At 45.2% G+C, this 17,966-nt stretch overlaps 1 protein-coding gene and 1 long non-coding RNA gene across 2 annotated transcripts in view; one reads left to right on the top strand and one right to left on the bottom strand.

The window, feature by feature from the left end:
* MYO10 (myosin X) overlaps positions 1-17,966 on the bottom strand; it is a 198,168-nt gene that overhangs the window by 102,258 nt on the left and 77,944 nt on the right. The window contains exon 3 of the mRNA XM_083449257.1: positions 6,305-6,463. Coding sequence (XP_083305383.1) covers positions 6,305-6,463 — 159 coding nt within the window. The remainder of the gene's footprint in view (positions 1-6,304; positions 6,464-17,966) is intronic.
* Positions 667-16,754, top strand: LOC310681746. Its single transcript, XR_014513577.1, has 2 exons — positions 667-830; positions 16,633-16,754. It is a non-coding gene; the product is annotated as an uncharacterized lncRNA (long non-coding RNA).

Raw genomic sequence — 17,966 nt, 5'->3', positions numbered from 1 at the left:
GAAAGAGCAAAACAATTCATTGTTTCATTGATCATTACTGTGCAGCCATTAGCTCCCTGCAAATAAAGCTAGACAGAAAAGTATGCTATAATTAGATGGATCAAGTGTTATTAGGAGAGCTTACTGAACCAAAACGAAGAAATAAAGCAAATGGGAGACCCAATTAAATCTGACAAAAACTATTCAGTACATTATTCAAACGTTGCAAGGCTAATTTGAGTCCCATTCCTGCTTCCGAGATATCAAAGAAGCAAAGAGGAACACAGTCCCCCTCTGCCTTGAATTTGTAAATAAAAACCTTGAGTGGCTAGCAAAGTATCAACAGAACAGCAGGAATGTGCAGAGAAACATGGACATAATAAGCCTGGGATTTCGGCTAAGTAGGCTAGTGGGCATCACCTCTCATAGGCACCCCCCTGTTTCTATCTGGCACTGCCTGCCATTTGCCCCTTCCCGACAATTTATGACTCAAAGCAAGTTGCCTAGGGGGAAAACAATGGTTTCATTCCAAAATATTAGCATTTCTTATTGATGCAGAACTGGCCCAAGGCCAGAGCTAATGTAATATGATCAGACAGATCCTTAAACCTCTTGGTTGCTTGGCAACTTGTTGATTCAGCCGACTCTGTCAGGTGTACAGGAAAGACAGGTATGAGAAGAGGAACAGAATTGGTTTGTTGCCTGATGATGTCACATAGATGCTGAATACGGAATATCCTTACAAGGCTTTCTTTGGTACTCTCCTCACTATGGGCGTTGAGAAAAGACACAAAACTAGAAGCAGAAACCCAAGACAACAACTCCTAGGGAATGAATGTCAACTCAGTCAGGTAAGTTGTTATGTGTGCTGCCGTGGTTGCTCGAGAGCAAACAGGCAAGACTCCCCGTTGGTCTTTTCAAGGCTTTATTATCTGTCCAAAACGTTCACAATGCAGATCAACTCAATTCCATGTCTGCTCAGTCGCTAGCAGAATCTGGGAGTGGGCGGTCTTTAAACTTTCCTCAGCAGAGTAGTCTTTTGACCCCCATCCTACACCTCCCCTCTCTGCGTGTAAACCGACTGTGCAAAGAGGGCGTGGGCAGAGGGGGACCTGCCTCCCGCCCCCCACTTTGTTCATGCTTGGTGCTGTGGCTCTCCCTTGCATCCTCCAAGCCCTGCACCCCTTCCTCACTGGAGGCGAGGCTCCCCTCCTCCGCGGAGGAAGCGCTGCTTTTTTGGAGGCTCCCTGTAACCCAACTGCCCTCTCGCCTCTGAGCTGATGGCAGTTCCCTGACATAAGTGTAATAAAAAGTTATGCTGGTTGCGTGTCGAGGTCCCCAGGGCCACCCCAATAACTCACACATCACACAGAATTTTTTGTTTAAGATTTTTGGCATAATTTTGGCCACAACTTTATTAAAATACAAATATGTGAGTAGTTGCTTAGGCATTGGTTGCGACTATCTGCCCCCACCATGGGGGACAGACTGACATTCCGCACGATGCAAAAGTCAGAATAGGGGAATACACTTGGGGGTAGCGACGGAGCAGGGAACCTGCCCTCACCCCAAATGCAACCAGGAGCTCATTGCTATGGCCCGAGCCCCCTTGACAGAGTGGACAAGCAATAGTTAGCCCCCAATTCCTTTAACGGAATCCCTTGCAGCAGCAGCATTAGAGGGGCAGGCACTCAACCTACCAAGGGCAGGCACTCAACCACTTCCCCTCAACCAACCAAACCATAAACCAAGGCCTAACTGCAATCTTACAAGTTGTGACGATTTGCTACGCAGTAGGCAAAAACCAAATGGCAACAGCCAATCAGCCAGATGGACAAAATTCCTACCAGGCCCCTGCCCCAAGAGCAGACGACCCCATGACAGGCATAGCAAGGTCAAAGCGACTAACCCTAATTCTAGGGAGGGGGGGGGACGGGCAATCCGATGCACGGTCAAAAAGAGGAAGCCCTAGCCTCGTGCAAGGAGTTTTAGCATTTCTGGTTGTCAATCAACAAATGGCAACATTAACTTCTTCCCAACAAGGGAAGCCCCAATCGCATCAGTGGCCAACGAACAATTAGCCCGCCCCCAACTTTGGAGTGTCCTGGCGGCCCCCACCGCATCACTTGCTCTCCATAAAGGAGAACACGCTTTGTAAAAAGCAACAACCCAGAAGCTTTTCTTCTGGGAATTATAGCGATAGAACTACCTAAATTTTATAGAAATTTACGCATGTATGCGACTACAGAAGCAAGAATGTTACTTGCCCAAAAATGGAAAGTAGAAGAAGTCCCAGCAAAGGAAGAATGGATACAAAAACTTGTGGAATACACAAAAATGGAGAAACTTACCGGAAGAATCAAGATAACAAACTTTTTACAAAAGAATGCAAATGGTTTATTGAATATTTACAGATAAATTGTAAACAGATAAAAATACTGGCAGGATTATTGTAATAACCTGCAGCTATATAAGAGTATGCCAGGGACACGGGTGGCATTGTGGGTTAAACCACAGAGCCTAGGACTTGCCGATCAGAAGGTCAGAGGTTCGAATCCCCGCAACGGAGTGAGCTCCAGTTGTTTGGTCCCTGCTCCTGCCAACCTAGCAGTTCGAAAGCACATCAAAGTGCAAGTAGATAAATAGGTACCGCTCTGACGGGAAGGTAAATGGCGTTTCCATGCGCTGCTCTGGTTCGCCAGAAGAGGCTTAGACATGCTGGCCACATGACCCAGAAGCTGTCTGCGGACAAACCCCGGCTCCCTCAGCCTATAGAGCGAGGTGAGAGTGCAACCCCAGAGTCGGTCACGACTGGACCTAATGGTCAGGGGTCCCTTTACCTTTATATAAGAGTATATATATAAAGAAGATGAATAAATGAGCAAATTAAGTTAATTTGGATATGCAGAAGATATTAAAAATAAATTTAAGGAACTGCAGAAAGAGAGGCAAGGAAGTCAAGTTTTAAAATGTCAAAATGAATGTAAAATCATTGAAATGTATATATCTAAAAAGTATATATACATTTTAAATAACTTTGCTGGATCACACCAAAGACCTATCTAGGCCAGCATTTTGGCTCCCAACCAGATGACGGTGGAAAGAGCATGAATATGAATCATTACTATGTGCTTTTAGCGATCCCATGAAGAGAGCCCACATCAAATAAAAATCTGGCTATTTCTCAGCACAACTTTTTTTTAAAAAAACCTGCTTGCGCTTCAATGGAAAATGTGTTAAAACGGGCACATTTTAAGCACTGAATCAAAGAGGACTCATGAGTGAGTTTACACGTTTAATAGTTTTATTTTTAGCTCCCTCTCACCGTTTTTTAAAATCGTTCCCTTTCATTCTGTTTTGACCTCCTTTCAACTCACATCTGCCAGAAACAGTCGAGTGTCAGGAGGCAAATCCAGTTACAGCCAACTCCCAACACCGTAATTTGAATGCCCTTTCCTTTAGCTGCATCGCATATGTACTTATGTGGTTTTAGGACCTCTTCCCAAAAACTTTCCGCATAAGCTCAAACTGTCCCAGGGAAGGATCGTCTCAACAGTGCTTAGCGACATGCCCCACAGTTGATAATGCAAGTCACACAACCACCATATACCACTGGCTTGTCTAATTTTGGAGCTGGGTTTTGGAGGCCCCAAAATTACAGCCTTTAACCGGCCATTTTACTATGTGCACATTCCTTGCTTTGCTTGAGATGAAGCATCTCAAGGAACAGTCTGGCCTGGTCACGTTTTTCAACACGGGCACCATCAGAATATGTTGAAATTTAGCATTTCGGTGCAGGCTATGGCAGCCCAGCTTAAAGGATACCATTCAAATGTATGCACTGATTGAAATGTCCTAACCTGGGGTGTCCCTGTGCCATCGTATTTGCCAATACAGTGGTACCTCGGGTTATAGACGCTTCAGGTTACATGCTAACCCTAACCCAGAAATAGTGCTTCAGGTTAAGAATTTTGCTTCAGGATAAGAACAGAAATCGTGCTCTGGCAGCGTGGCAGCAGCAGGAGGCCCCATTAGGTAAAGTGATGCTTCAAGTTAAGAACAGTTTCAGGTTAAGAACGGACCTCCACTGTACGCTTAAAGCAGGGCTCAAAATAAACACCCGTAAGGTCGCCCAAGTTCAGCCTGTTAAAATTCAAGTTAAGATTCCCCTGTTACTCTTAAACCAAGACCCCCTTTAAAGGTACTATACATTTAAAGAAGTGTCATAGCACTTTAAACAATCACGGCTTCTCCCAAAGAACCCTGGAAACTGTAGTTTGTTAAAGGCATTGAGAGTAGTTAGGAGACCGCATTTTTTACCGTAAGAGCTTGCTCAGACTTGCTCAGAAGGTGGTGGACTCTTCTTCCTTTGAGGTTTTTAAGCAGAGGTTGGACGGCCATCTACCATGGATGCTGTAGCAGAGATTTCTGCATTGCAGGTAAATTGTACTAGATGACTCTAGCGGTCCCTTTCAACTCTACAATTCTGTGATAATTCTTCACACAGAGTTACAGTTTTCCAGAGTTCCCTGAGAAGAGGGACTTGACTGGTAAACCGCTCAGAGAAAAGTAGAGGAGGGGAATCTCTTCCAGTTCTTTAGAGATAAAATGCAAACTATCTGTCAGGGAACTGCCATCAGTGCAGGAGGGAGAGAGCAAAATCCAGAGGGATTCCGGAGAGCGTCCCGGGATTGGGAGAGGCAGCCCATCTTCTGGGGAAGAGAATCAGCGTAGCACCAGTGGAGAAGGGGGGCAGATGGGGGAAGCGGCGAGGCGGTCCCATGACTCCTTGCCGGGGACCAGCGGGGAGAGTAGGGGTCCTCCGCTGCCTACGCCCTCCTTGCGCAGAAGGCTATCGCGCAGAGAGAGTAGGAGAAGACTAGGCGTCAAAGAGCTTCTTTGCTGGAAGAAGTTTAAGAAACGCCCACTGACGGATTCTGCCAGCGATTGAGACAGCCACGGGTGAGTGGCTGTCCGGACAGAAAAGGTTCACTCAGGCAACCCAGCCAGGTGTTTGCTTACGTACGAGCAACCCCTAGAACCACTACACTATCAAAACCAACATTTAGAGACCTCCACGTTCTCCACAGGTTTAAAACATCTGAGTCAAAAAAGCACCTCTAAAAATGGCCGTGAACCACAAACCCTGCTGACCACTTCCTGCAGAGCCTTACGGAACCTCTCCCTGTTATTTTACCAATTCACCCGCAAAACATCTATCTATCCATCCCTCCATCTCCTGACATTCCTCCCACTTAACCTTTGTTTCATTCATTCTCTTAACATAGCATTCTAATACACCTCTGCAGTCCTTCTGCTTTTGTTAATTCTACAGAGCCTGGCTTTCCACATTTTCAACTCTGCTCCTGTATTTCCCCTTCCTAAATGGTTGTGGCCGAGTTTTAATAGTTCAATGTCAGAACTTCCCAATGGCAATTTTTATTAACCACAGTTGACTCAATATGGAGTTAGGCCATTACGTCCAAATCTTTCTGGCTGTTTCCCAGCTCTCATCCATGATATCTCAAGATTTCCACTGCTTCGTTTAATCTGAATTAATCTTCATTTAAAGGGTGCTCCGTTTAATCTCAAGCTCTCCTGGCCTGAGGAAGTGGCTTGAGGGTAGGATATCCTCAAGTCCCTTTTTATTTTTATTCTTTTAATAATTTTGAATACTCATTTAAACAACCGTAAAATATCAAAAACTTCCCTTCTTCTCTTTCTATGGTTCATTTTGCATAACATAAATCCCTGCATATTTTATATAAGCTAAACCATTTAGTATTCCATTGTTGCATCCATCAAAACTAATTTACATTGTTGAATTTATCTTAATGCTGCCAACGTTTTCACTCAAGTCCCTTACCATTCAAGGATACAGTCGTATGTTGGATCCCAAACCCCCTGGAACTCAGATGTTTTGGCTCCTGAATGCAGCAAACCCGGAAGTGATTGTTCCGGTTTGCAAACGTTCTTTTGGAACCCAAACATCTGACGGGCTTCCGGGGCATCTGATTGGCTGCAGGCCTTCCTGCAGCCAATCAGAAGCCGCAATTTGGTTTTCTAACGTTTTGGAAGTGGAAGGGATGTCCGGAATGGATTTTGTTTGACTTCCAAGGTACGACTGTATTTATATATCACACTGAACACCCCACTTCTTGCACACACAACTTTAGGGGGCAGCAGGTCTAACTTTCTGCAGCGATAGTGCCAGCATCTCTCGCTTTAGGGGAACTTTCAAATCCAAAGAAAATATATCCAACCATGCAAAATAGCAATTTCCTGCTCAAAGTATATCCCTCAGCCCCCTCCAAAACGAACTTACATAAATTTTGTTTTGTTGATATCGCTGGAATAGATTGTGCATGATGGCTCCTTCATGGAGGTCTATCAGTGCGGCCATGTCTTCCAGACCTTCTGAGCTTGTAGGCTGCATAGCTGTGACTTTTTGGCGTGTGATTGACCTCTGTTTATACGTGTATACCTGAAAAAGGGAAAAAGCGGTTCTTGAAAAACAGATACAACTTTTATGTCCTCCATTTCTTTGCACACAAACAAAAAAATGCATCTTTTTTTCAAAATGCAACAAGAACACTCTTGCAACCACACGCCGGGCAGATGAGCGTTAACATATAATAATCCATACCTACTATAAACTGAGTAACTTTGCAGAAGAGAAGCACGTTGTCTACACCAGGCAAAACCACCAACGTACATAAAACATTTCTGAATCTTGGGAGAGCTGTTTATAGAATCATAGAATCATAGAGTTGGAAGAGACCACAAGGGCCATCGAGTTCAACCCCCTGCCAAGCAGGAAACACCATCAGAGCACTCCTGACATATGGTTGTCAAGCCTCTGCTTAAAGACCTCCACAGAAGGAGACTCCACCACACTCCTTGGTAGCAAATTCCACTGTCGAACAGCTCTTACTGTCAGGAAGTTCTTCCTAATGTTTAGGTGGAATCTTCTTTCTTGTAGTTTGGATCCATTGCTCCGTGTCCGCTTCTCTGGAGCAGCAGAAAACAACCTTTCTCCCTCCTCTATGTGACACCCTTCTTTATATTTGAACATGGCTATCATATCACCCCTTAACCTCCTCTTCTCCAGGCTAAACATGCCCAGCTCCCTTAGCCGTTCCTCATAAGGCATCGTTTCCAGGCCTTTGACCATTTTGGTTGCCCTCGTTTAGAATAACGCAAACCAGAAGCACATTGGTAGAAAATGTTCTAACAGATCTAACATTATGCCTAGGGGTGCTGCTTCAATTAAACACCAGTTATCCCAGGTTAGCCTCAGGTAGGTCAACAGGAATTTCACCCCTGGTATTTATTATTATAATAGTGGTACCTCAGGTTAAGAACTTAATTCGTTCTGGAGGTCGGTTCTTAACCTGAAACTGGTCTTAACCCGAGGTACCACTTTAGCTAATGGGGCCTTCTGCTGCCGCCGCACTGTCACTGCACGATTTCTGTTCTCATCCTGAAGCAAAGTTCTTAACCCTAGGTACAATTTCTGGGTTAGCGGAGTCTGTAACCTGAAGCGCCTGTAACCTGAGGAACCACTGTATTATTATTATTATTTACACATATATAAATTATAACTACACTATATATACTATAAGTACATATATTATAACATACCCCTGGAATTTCACCCTGAGTGACATCAGGAATAGCTCTTGGGCAACGGAGCTTTGTAATGGCTTTTTGCCTCGAGTGGCAAAATGCAGACCCTCCAAGTGTCCCTTATTTTCCAGGGACAGTCCCAGATTTACAGAATCCGTCCCGGTTTCTGGTTTGATCCCAGAATGTCCTGCTTTCCCTTAGGACATCCCTATTTTCATCGGAGAAATGTTGGAGGGTATGGAGTTATGCAAACCCCAAGCCAAGGAGATAAGTAACTATACAACCTTTAGAAGACATTTGTAGCCAGGTCTGTATAGGTAAAGGTAAAGGTAAAGGTACCCCTGCCCGTACGGGCCAGTCTTGACAGACTCTAGGGTTGTGCGCCCATCTCACTCAAAGAGGCCAAGGGCCAGCGCTGTCCGAAGACACTTCCGGGTCACGTGGCCAGCGTGGCATCGCTGCTCTGGCGAGCCAGAGCCGCACACGGAAACGCCGTTTACCTTCCCGCTAGTAAGCGGTCCCTATTTATCTACTTGCACCCAGGGGTGCTTTCGAACTGCTAGGTTGGCAGGCGCTGGGACCGAACAGCGGGAGCGCACCCCGCCACGGGGATTCGAACCGCCGACCTTTCGATCGGCAAGCCCTAGGCGCTGAGGCTTTTACCCACAGCGCCACCCGCGTCCCCTGGTCTGTATAGAGAAGTTGTTTAATATTTTGCTATGCTTTTATATACGTTGGAAGCCGCCCAGAGTGGCTTGGGCAACCCAGTCAGTTGGGCAAGGTATAAATAATAATCTATTATTCGTATTAGTATTATTGAATGGGACGTCTCTATTTTCATGAGAGAAATGTTGGACGGTACACAAATTTCCCAGGCCACCCCTGCCTCTCACTAAAAGTAACTGTCTAATTCTTAAAAGCAAACACTGGACATTTAGGAAAATATTACTTATATGACCAGAGGAATGCAAAGACTAACATGTTGGACCAGAATATAATAAATAATCCCCTCTTCTCCAGTTCTTATGCCACAGCGCTGTTCACAAGCAGGACTTAAATACTGATCGCCTATTGTTACTCAGCTCCATCTGCTAGTTAAGTGTGTTCACCATCTGAATATAGAAGCTTCATTGCTGGCTATCACGGCCCATGCTTCTAGAGGGTCTGCTCTCTATGTATAAAATAAATAAATACACAGAAGAACCATTTATGCCTGCAGTCAGCCTAACATCTTGAGATGCTACGTTCCCTCGGCTAATGATATATTAGGTAAAGAAGTGTTTCTTTGGCTTAAATGTCTGCTGCTTTTACTCAATTATTCTGCCCACATTATTATTTGGCAGACTCTGGTGACATTCAAACAACATAAAAGAGAACATATACACTTCATGGAGCGTTGCAAATAATTTCCAGTGACCTTAAAGTCATTTCCTTAATTAGCTTTTAAAATGCCTATTCCTGTGTATATTTTTAAAATGCATGTATTTATATATGAGTTGCTGTTTTTCAGTACGGAGCCAGCACAACTTGGCATGCTTTTCCGCTGGAAACAAAATTCCCCTTAACATTTTAGAAATCCAAACACTGTGGTAACTAAGGAGGTTTTAATAACATGAAACTTTTTTTTAAAAAAAAGAACTATATAAACCTTTCCAACATATTTATAAAGCTTTCCTCTGATTTAAGGATTGTGATAACTGGCAAATCAGACTATTTGTGTACATTTAAGAACTGCCAACACAGGTTACTGAGCCCACATTGTTCCAAAATAATAGCTAGTTACTAGAGCATAAGTCTTAATCTCAGTTGTGAGTTTGAGCCCCACATTGGGCAAAAGATTGCTGCATTGCAGCCAGTTGGACTCTCGTGGTTCCTTCCAACTCTACAATCTATGATTAAGATAAAAAAATTAAAAATCAAGACTATGATTTTGGGGAGGGTGTGGTGGGAAGACATAGGCTTATGTCTTATCCCCCAAAATGTATCTGGTATGTTGTTTAATGGTAAAACGATTCGGAAACTCTTTTATCACATCTGAATTCAGGAACGCAAGGATGGTTTGTCGAAAGCCATGCAATCTGTGCATGGAGCAACCAGCTCAGACGTCTAGTTCATTGTACAGTCATACCTCGGTCTAAGAACTGTCCTGTTAACAAATGATTCGGGCAACGCATTCCACAAAACCGGAAGTAGGCATTCCGGCTCGCGAACTTTGCACCGGAAGACAAACAGAAGCCGACTGGTGGAAGGGCACCGGCAGCAAGAAGCCTCATTGGGGAAAGCATGCCTCGGTTTAAGAATGTTTTCGGTGTAAGAACGGGCTTCCGGAACGAATTAAGTTCGTAAACAGAGGTCCCACTGTATATCATTTCCCAGAAAGCCTTTACCACTGTACATGTCCACCACATATGGCTAAAAGTACCCTCCTTCTCTTTACATTTTCCAACACGATTTTGTACTTGTTTTGTACATTTTAACAATTTTACCTGGTGCTAGGTACCGACGATACTAAAGAAAATGTTGAAAAACACATTTGTAAAAAAACCAGAAGCCTGTTTATTAGGTATAATAGGTGAAAAGTTACCAAGAGAAGATAAAAGACTTTTTACGTATGCAACGACAGCAGCGAGAATGCTACTAGCCCAGAGATGGAAGGAAGGAAGAAGTACCAGCAAAGGAAGAATGGCAGATGAAACTGAGTACAGTGGTGCCTCGCAAGACGAAATTAATTCGTTCTGCGAGTTCTTTCGTTGAGCGAGTTTTTTCGTCTTGCGAAGCACTACTGCAGTTAAACACTAACAATGGCGGGGAGGGGCGGGGAGAAGCAGGACAGCTGCCGCAGCCGGTAGCTCGGACTCACCCGCGCCTTGTGGCCACTGCGCGACGCGGCTGCTGGAGGGCGGCGGGGCTCAGGAGCGCGACTCTGGCTGCAATGCTGGCTGCTGGCGGCAGTGGCTCTCTGAGAGGAGCGCGCGAGGGCGATGGGCAGCGGCGCGAGGCAGCCGGAAGGTCGGCCGTCAGCCGGAAGGTCGGAGGGAGCTGGAGGAGTCGTCAGCCGGAAGGTGGGAGGGAGCCGGAGGAGCGGGGAAGCGAGCGTGCGTGCGTGCAGTGACCGTCGCCATGACAGGAGAGGCAGGGCTGTTTCGTCTAGCGAAGCAAGCCCTTAGGAAAATCCGTCTTGCGAATCACCTCAGAAAACGAAAAACCCTTTCGTCTAGCGAGTTTTTCGTCTTCCGAGGCATTCGTCTTGCGGGGTACCACTGTATGCGGAGTTGGCGAAACTGACGGGGAAGATCCGAAACCAGGAAGATCATGTATTTACTAAGGTAAAGGTAAAGGGACCCCTGACCGTTAGGTCTAGTTGCGGACGACTTTGGGGTTGCGGCGCTCATCTCGCTTTATTGGCCAAGGGAGCCAGCGTACAGCTTCTGGGTCATGTGGCCAGCATGACTAAGCCGCTTTTGGCAAACCAGAGCAGCGCACAGAAACACCATTTACCTTCCCACCAGAGCGGTACCTATTTATCTACTTGCACTTTGACATGCTTTCAAACTGCTAGGTTGGCAGGAGTATTGACTAAAGAGTGGAGTAAATTTGTAATGTATTTAAAAGACCACTGTAAACAGTTAAAATCTTTGGCAGGGATGTAATGACACTTGCAATGTGGAATTATTTAGGGTAATTATGGTTATATAATAGATGGATAAGGGTAAAAGATGCAGCAAATTTAAACTTAAACATGGAACCCATTGAGGGAGGGAAGGAGGTCTGAAGGTTCAAAAGAACCCACCCGGGAAGAATGGCAGATGAAGCTGATGGACTACATGGAAATGGCGGAAATGACTGGCAGAATCTGAGATCAGGGAGAAGAGTCGATGGAAGAAGATTGGAAAAAAATTAAAGTATATTTACAGAAATATTGCAAAATTAATGAATGTTAGAAGAATACTGGAATGAAGTTATATGGTTTTAGCAGAAAAGTTATAAAGAATTAAGCAAAAACTGATTGTTAATGGGCTAAAGTGGAAAATTTAAAGTTAGATTGTGTTAAGATAAATTATAGAACAAAAAATTGAGAAAGAGGGAAAGGATTTGCTGAATTAGCTAATTTGAACTAGAATACAAAAAAGGGAGGTGTGAGGAAGTCGAGGAAACAAGTAAATGAAAGATAAAGATGTGGAATTTGGATGTGTTTTTAAATGTTTTTGTTTTTTCTTGTTTTGATGTACTGTTTTTTCTTTCTATTTTTGATGTATTGTTTGTTAAAAAAAAATAGTGCTTTCCCCCCCTCTCATACTTTCTTTCTGTAACTATAAAACTTCTAATAAATATTATTTTAAAAAAATGAAGGTTCAAAAGAACCTTGTATTTTAATGTTTGAAGTGGTTTTGTTTTATATGTATAAAATTATCAAAAATCCAATAAAAAAAATACATGTGTCAATAGAGCAGGATTGGGGAAGCAGTGTTGGACTCTCATCTTCCAGCCAGCATAGACAATAAGTCAGGATGATGAGAGCCGTCCAACAATATTGGCAGGTCCAAGCGTTCCCTATCCCTGCAGCTGTCTATTGTACTGACGTTGCAACTGGCCATTGCAAAGGGAGGCATAAAGATCCATGGACTGTTTTTCCAAGAGTCAGCATATCTGGCGGCAGTTTATATAGCTTAGTCTTGCTGGCTTTTAGCAGGGCTGCTGGAAGCAGACCTGAAGGAAGACTGTGTCCCGGGGGGAGAGAATAAGAAGCTTTCACTGTCTTCCTCCAAAGGCTGCTGACATTCCTTCTGCCTGAGCTGAAATCTTGCCTGCCTTTAGAGATCTGGGGTGGGCCCCCTTTCCCCCCACTGCGTTCACTTCCTCAGAAAGACAGCTGGTATTCAAAGCATCCATCCCCTGCTTCTTCTGATGCCAGACCACCTAGAGTTCTCCTTGGGCAACGTTCTCAGATTAGAGATGCCCCAGAAGGGGAGGCAACGGGCATCTGGAAGCAGTTGCGCCCTTCGGTTAGCTATGAGCACAGTAAGAAAACAACAGGGGCATATTGACTAATGGGTGCATCAATAATTTCCCTGCATCCACTCATTAAAAGGTGCTGCAAGAGCAGCAGCAGGGATCGGCAGGTCAGGTCAGGTCGATCTGGGCCACCTGCAATTCCAGAGTTTTTCCAGAAAGGGTATGTGGATCTGCGAAAAGTTAATCTGATTTCTTTTTCCATGGAAGAGCTCCAACCTTATGCTATTTTCGTGGCACTCAGGTTGTGCTGCTTGCAAAAGCAGACTTGTTCACCTGAGTCACTTCCAGGGGAAGTCTGCCACAGGAAAATAAATACTAATACTAATAATACTGTAATAATAATTATTATTTATTTATACCCCGCCCATCTGGCTGGGCTTCCCCAGCCACTCTGGGCAGCTCTCAACGGAATATTAAAAACACAGTAAAAGATCAAACATTAAAAACTTCCCTAAATAGGACTGCCTTCAGATGTCTTCTGGGACGCAGGTGGCGCTGTGGGTTAAACCACAGAGCCTAGGGGTTGCCGATCAGAAGGTTGGCGGTTCGAATCCCCGCAACGGGGTGAGCTCCCGTTGCTCGGTCCCAGCTCCTGCCAACCTAGCAGTTCGGAAGCACGTCAGAGTGCAAGTAGATAAAAAGGTACCACTCCAGCGGGAAGGTAAACGGCGTTTCCATGCACTGCTCTGGTTCGCCAGAAGTGGCTTAGTCATGCTGGCCACATGACCGGGAAGCTGTACACCGGCTCCCTCGGCGAGATGAGCGCCGCAACCCCAGAGTCGGTCACGACTGGCCCTAATAGTCAGGGATCGCTTTACCAGATGTCTTCTAAAAGTCAGATAGTTGTTTATTTCCTTGACATCTGATGGGAAGGCGTTCCACAGGGCGGGTGCCACTACAGAGAAGGCCCTCTGCCTGGTTCCCTGTAACCTCACTTCTCGCAGTGAGGGAACCGCCAGAAGACCCTCGGCGCTGGCCCTCAGTGTCTGGGCTGAATGATGGGGGTGGAGACGCTCTTTCAGGTATATCATCTGAACTCAAGTTTCCCATGGATTCTTTTTTGAATTCTCCTTTGGCTCCTACTTTAAGCTCTCACATTAATGGCTATTTCCACCTCCTTTTTCATGCCCCCAGCCAGCTTTTTCTAATTAGACACACAGTAGGTGGCAGGAATGGGGACACACCAGTAAGAACAGCTGGACAAACTTCTAGCAGAAGAGCTGGATGTAGCTGAATACAAAACTAAGCTGTTGCACCTGAAAATTCAGGCACCATAAATCCTCTCCAATGAATTTGCAGAATTTGGGGTTCTTGCTTATATGTCAATGCTATAAGTGGATGATTCCCCTGGCTGCCAATAGTAGGCAAGTATTCTTAAAGGTGATGAACAAAACACCCTCTCACTCTTCCTTTTTAAATGAACCTAGTGGATAGCAGAAGATGTTCCTAAATTCTTCATTATCTCAGTGCAATTTCACACCGGCCCCTTTGAAAAAGTGGATCTTCCTTATTCTTCTTGCTTGGATCTCTTTGGCCAAACTGCAGCAATTCTGCTGCAGGAAGTTCTTTTCCACCATCATAAATCATATGCAAGTGAGTGGTACAGGATTTGCAAAATACAGTTTTTTGGAGGGCAATGCCATTTTCACACCTTGGTTAAATTATTATTTTTTAACAACCTGCTTGGGAATGAAGGAAGGCCCTGACCCCTCTACGTCATTTGCCATTTAACGTCCCCGTCTTGCAAACGGCTGTTTTCCTCGTGGCATTACATAAAGGTGAAAACCCTGTGCGGTCGCTGGGCCCTGCAAGGGACAAAAGATTCTCTGTATGTGAAAAGATGTGTGATTAAAGTCATTAAATCATGGCCCCAGAATGCTACTTGATTATGCCAGCTGAGCCAAACGAGAGTCCAAAGAGCTGAAGCCACATGGCATAGATCCCCCCTCCTGATTTAATTCTCACAACAAGCCTATGAGGCAGGTCAGGCTGAAAGGCATTGACTGACTCAAGGTCACCCAGTGAGCTTCATGGCCTAGTGGGGATTTGAACCCTCATCTCCCAGGTGGGACATGGGTGGCACTGTGGGTTAAACCACAGAGCCTAGGACCTGCTGATCATAAGGTTGGCGGTTCGAATCCCCGTGACGGGGTGAGCTCCTGTTGCTCGGTCCCTGCTCCTGCCCACCTAGCAGTTCGAAAGCACATCAAAGTGCAAGTAGATAAATAGATACCGCTCTGGCGGGAAGGTAAACGGCGTTTCCGTGCGCTGCTCTGGTTCGCCAGAAGCGGCTTAGTCATGCTGGCCACATGACCCGGAAGCTGTACGTAGGCTCCCTCGGCCAATGAAGTGAGATGAGCGCCGCAAACCCAGAGTCGTCCGCGACTGAACCTAAGGGTCAGGGGTCCCTTTACCTCCCAGGTCCTAGTCTGACACTGCAACCACTACACCACATTGGCACACCCTGATTTAGTTCCAGGAAGAGGTATTTCAAGGACCTGATTATGAAAGGCATTTGAAGGATACTCCACTTTTAAAAAAGTAAACACTTTTCACATAGCTGCATGCGTTACTTCTGCGGAAGCACAGATTATTATTTTTTTCAAAAGGCTTTTCCACGACAGAACGAAGAAACATCATCTCACTGTTGCCATGTAGGTGTGTTTTCCCCAAAGCAATGTGCAAAAATTAATTCGCAAGCCAAACATTTTTTGTTTGCAGTCTGCCTGGGTAAGAGGACTTAATCACCTTTCTTCTTGAGAAGGTGGCCAAGAATGCCACACTAGGGTCGTGTTGTGACTACACACAATGAGCTAAATCATTATTTTTTTGAAATTCTGATAGTTAAGGCGGCCAATGGGCTGGATTCAACTAATAAATCCCCTTAGCAAAAGCCCATGCAAGGACTTCTGCTGGTGCAGGAGGTAATAAAGGCAAAAGACCCCTGAGACTTCTTCCCTTGGTGGTTCCCCAACTGGTTCCTCCCATCATTTTTCTGTGTCCAAGTCCATGACATCTAGGTAAAGGTAAAGGACCCCTGGACGGTTAAGTCCAGTCAAAGGCGACTATGGGATTGCGGCGCTCATCTCGCTTTCAGGCCGAGGGAGCCGGCGTTTGTCCACAGACAGCTTTCCGGGTCATGTGCCCAGCATGACTAAACCGCTTCTGGTGTAAAAGGACCCCGTGACAGAAACCAGAGCGTACGGAAATGCCGTTTACCTTCCTGCCACAGTGGTACCTATTTATCTACTTGCACTGGTGTGCTTTCGAACTGCTAAGTTGGCAGGAGCTGGGACCGAGCAACAGGAGCTCACCCCGTCGTGGGGATTTGAACCGCCGACCTTCTGACCGGCAAGCCCAAGAGGCTCAGTCGTTTAGACCACAGCGCCACCCGTGTCCCTTAAGTATACGACATGCATTAAGGACACACAAAGGAGTCCACTCTCTGTGCTTCTGCGAGAGTTGCTGCCTGGAATGAGGCAAGCCTAGAGTGACTCGTGCAGAAATAAGGCTTCTACGCTTTCACTCACCACACCTTGATGCAGCACAGTGGCCGGCCTCCTCTGAAGGCAGGTAATTCTGCTGCTTCTTGATATTAGGAGTGACCGGATGAACCATCCAATCATATCTGACACAAAGATGCAGCAGAATTTCAGGTCGCCTGGAGAGACTGGCCAGGAAGAGCATTAAGTCACGCCAGAGAGACAGTGGGTTCATGAGACCATTTTATTACTGAATTAGTTTCTCATTGCCCTCTCACTGCAACTCAGTTTGGCAGTTAAATGAATCCCAATCAAATCCAAGAGGGTTGCAAGCAGCTGAGAGTTTTTATACGCTTAAATCCTCTCCTTCAGTCTATCCAACTTGATCCTTGCTGCGTTGCTATGCAATTTTTATCAACTAATACGGGTGATGTCTATGATGGTGGAGCCTTCATTCAACATACCGCGTAATAATTCAGCAGGGATAAAGCTCTCAATAAATGGGGCTTTCCCCCCCTTTTTTTTAAAGGGCAGATGGTCAAGACCAGATTAAAGTCTGAAGACTAGGGAACTACATCACAGGCTTTAACTCTTCAAATTAAAAGATGATGATATCGAAAATAATAAAACTGTGCATGTATTTTAGAAGAATTAATGCTGCACAGGGAGTTTTTGAAATCTCATTTGGTGGACATTTCGGGTAACAGCCTTGGGGGAATGCTGTATGTAACCAAAAAAAAGTAAAAAAGAATGTGTGGCTCGCTTGATTGTGGTGGTCTAGAACTGAACCCACAATATCTCCAAGGTTAGGGGACTCCCTCTAAGCCTCGTTCTATTGTATCTTTAAGAGTACATTGTGTATTTTGTTCCTTCAAACAGCGCATCATTTACAGCAGAATTAGGAAAAGCTTTCATTTCAACAGCTGGCAGTTAAGGAAATGATCATGTTGTTCGGTGAATCTCAGCATTGTTCGATTAACAATAATGCATGAGAGTCCCTAAATCTGGAGGCTGCCTCGACAGCTGCTAAAATGGCCCTGATGGTTGCTCCATGCGGATTGTGCAGCAGAGAAAAGGAAAGAGTGAGATGAAGTTGTCTTCAATTCGAGCAAACTCCGGTGGTGTTTTTATACTGCAAAGTTAGCAGGAGATCATTACAACACAATGCTCGCCAAGCCTACTGACGATTTGGCTCTGCGGCCCATGTGGGATAGACTGCATAATTGCTCGTGCATGGATTATGTGAGATTATCCACACAAAGTCTCATGCTTAAAGAGCTTTTAACACACCAAATCAACGCCACAAGCCTTCACCGGTAGAAGCAAAGATCACCAGTGTCAAAGCGATGATTCTCCAACATCAACTTTGTTGGACTTGTCATGTTGTGCGGATGCCTGATTATTGACTTCCAAAGCAACTACTCTATTCCAAACTTAAAAATGGAAAGCGTAATGCTGATGGTCAACAAAAGAGGTTTAAAGACTCTCTCAAGGCAAATCTAAGAAAATGTAGTATAAACACCGACAACTGGGAAACACTGGCCTGTGAGCGCTCCAACTGGAGAACAGCCTTTACCAAAGGTATCATGGCCTTTGAAGATGCTCAAACTCAGGATGAAAGGGAGACATGTGCCAAGAGGAAGGCACACTTGGCAAATCCTCACCGTGTTCAACTCCCATCCAGAAACCTATGTTCCCACTGTGGAAGGACGTGTGGATCCAGAATTGGCCCACACAGTCACTTATGGACTCACTGTTATGACCATGTTCATGGAAGACAATCTTGGCTACGAGTGATCACCGAAGAAGAAGAAGAATCCAAGCATCGCACATATAGGCAGATGCAGCGTGGAGATGCAGCTA

The sequence above is a fragment of the Podarcis tiliguerta genome (assembly GCF_965153285.1).
Source record: "Podarcis tiliguerta genome assembly, chromosome: 7".
In the NCBI taxonomy this organism is placed as follows: domain Eukaryota; kingdom Metazoa; phylum Chordata; class Lepidosauria; order Squamata; family Lacertidae; genus Podarcis; species Podarcis tiliguerta.
The sequence above is the reverse complement of the archived record's forward strand: the minus strand, read 5'-3'. Positions and strand labels throughout refer to the sequence as shown.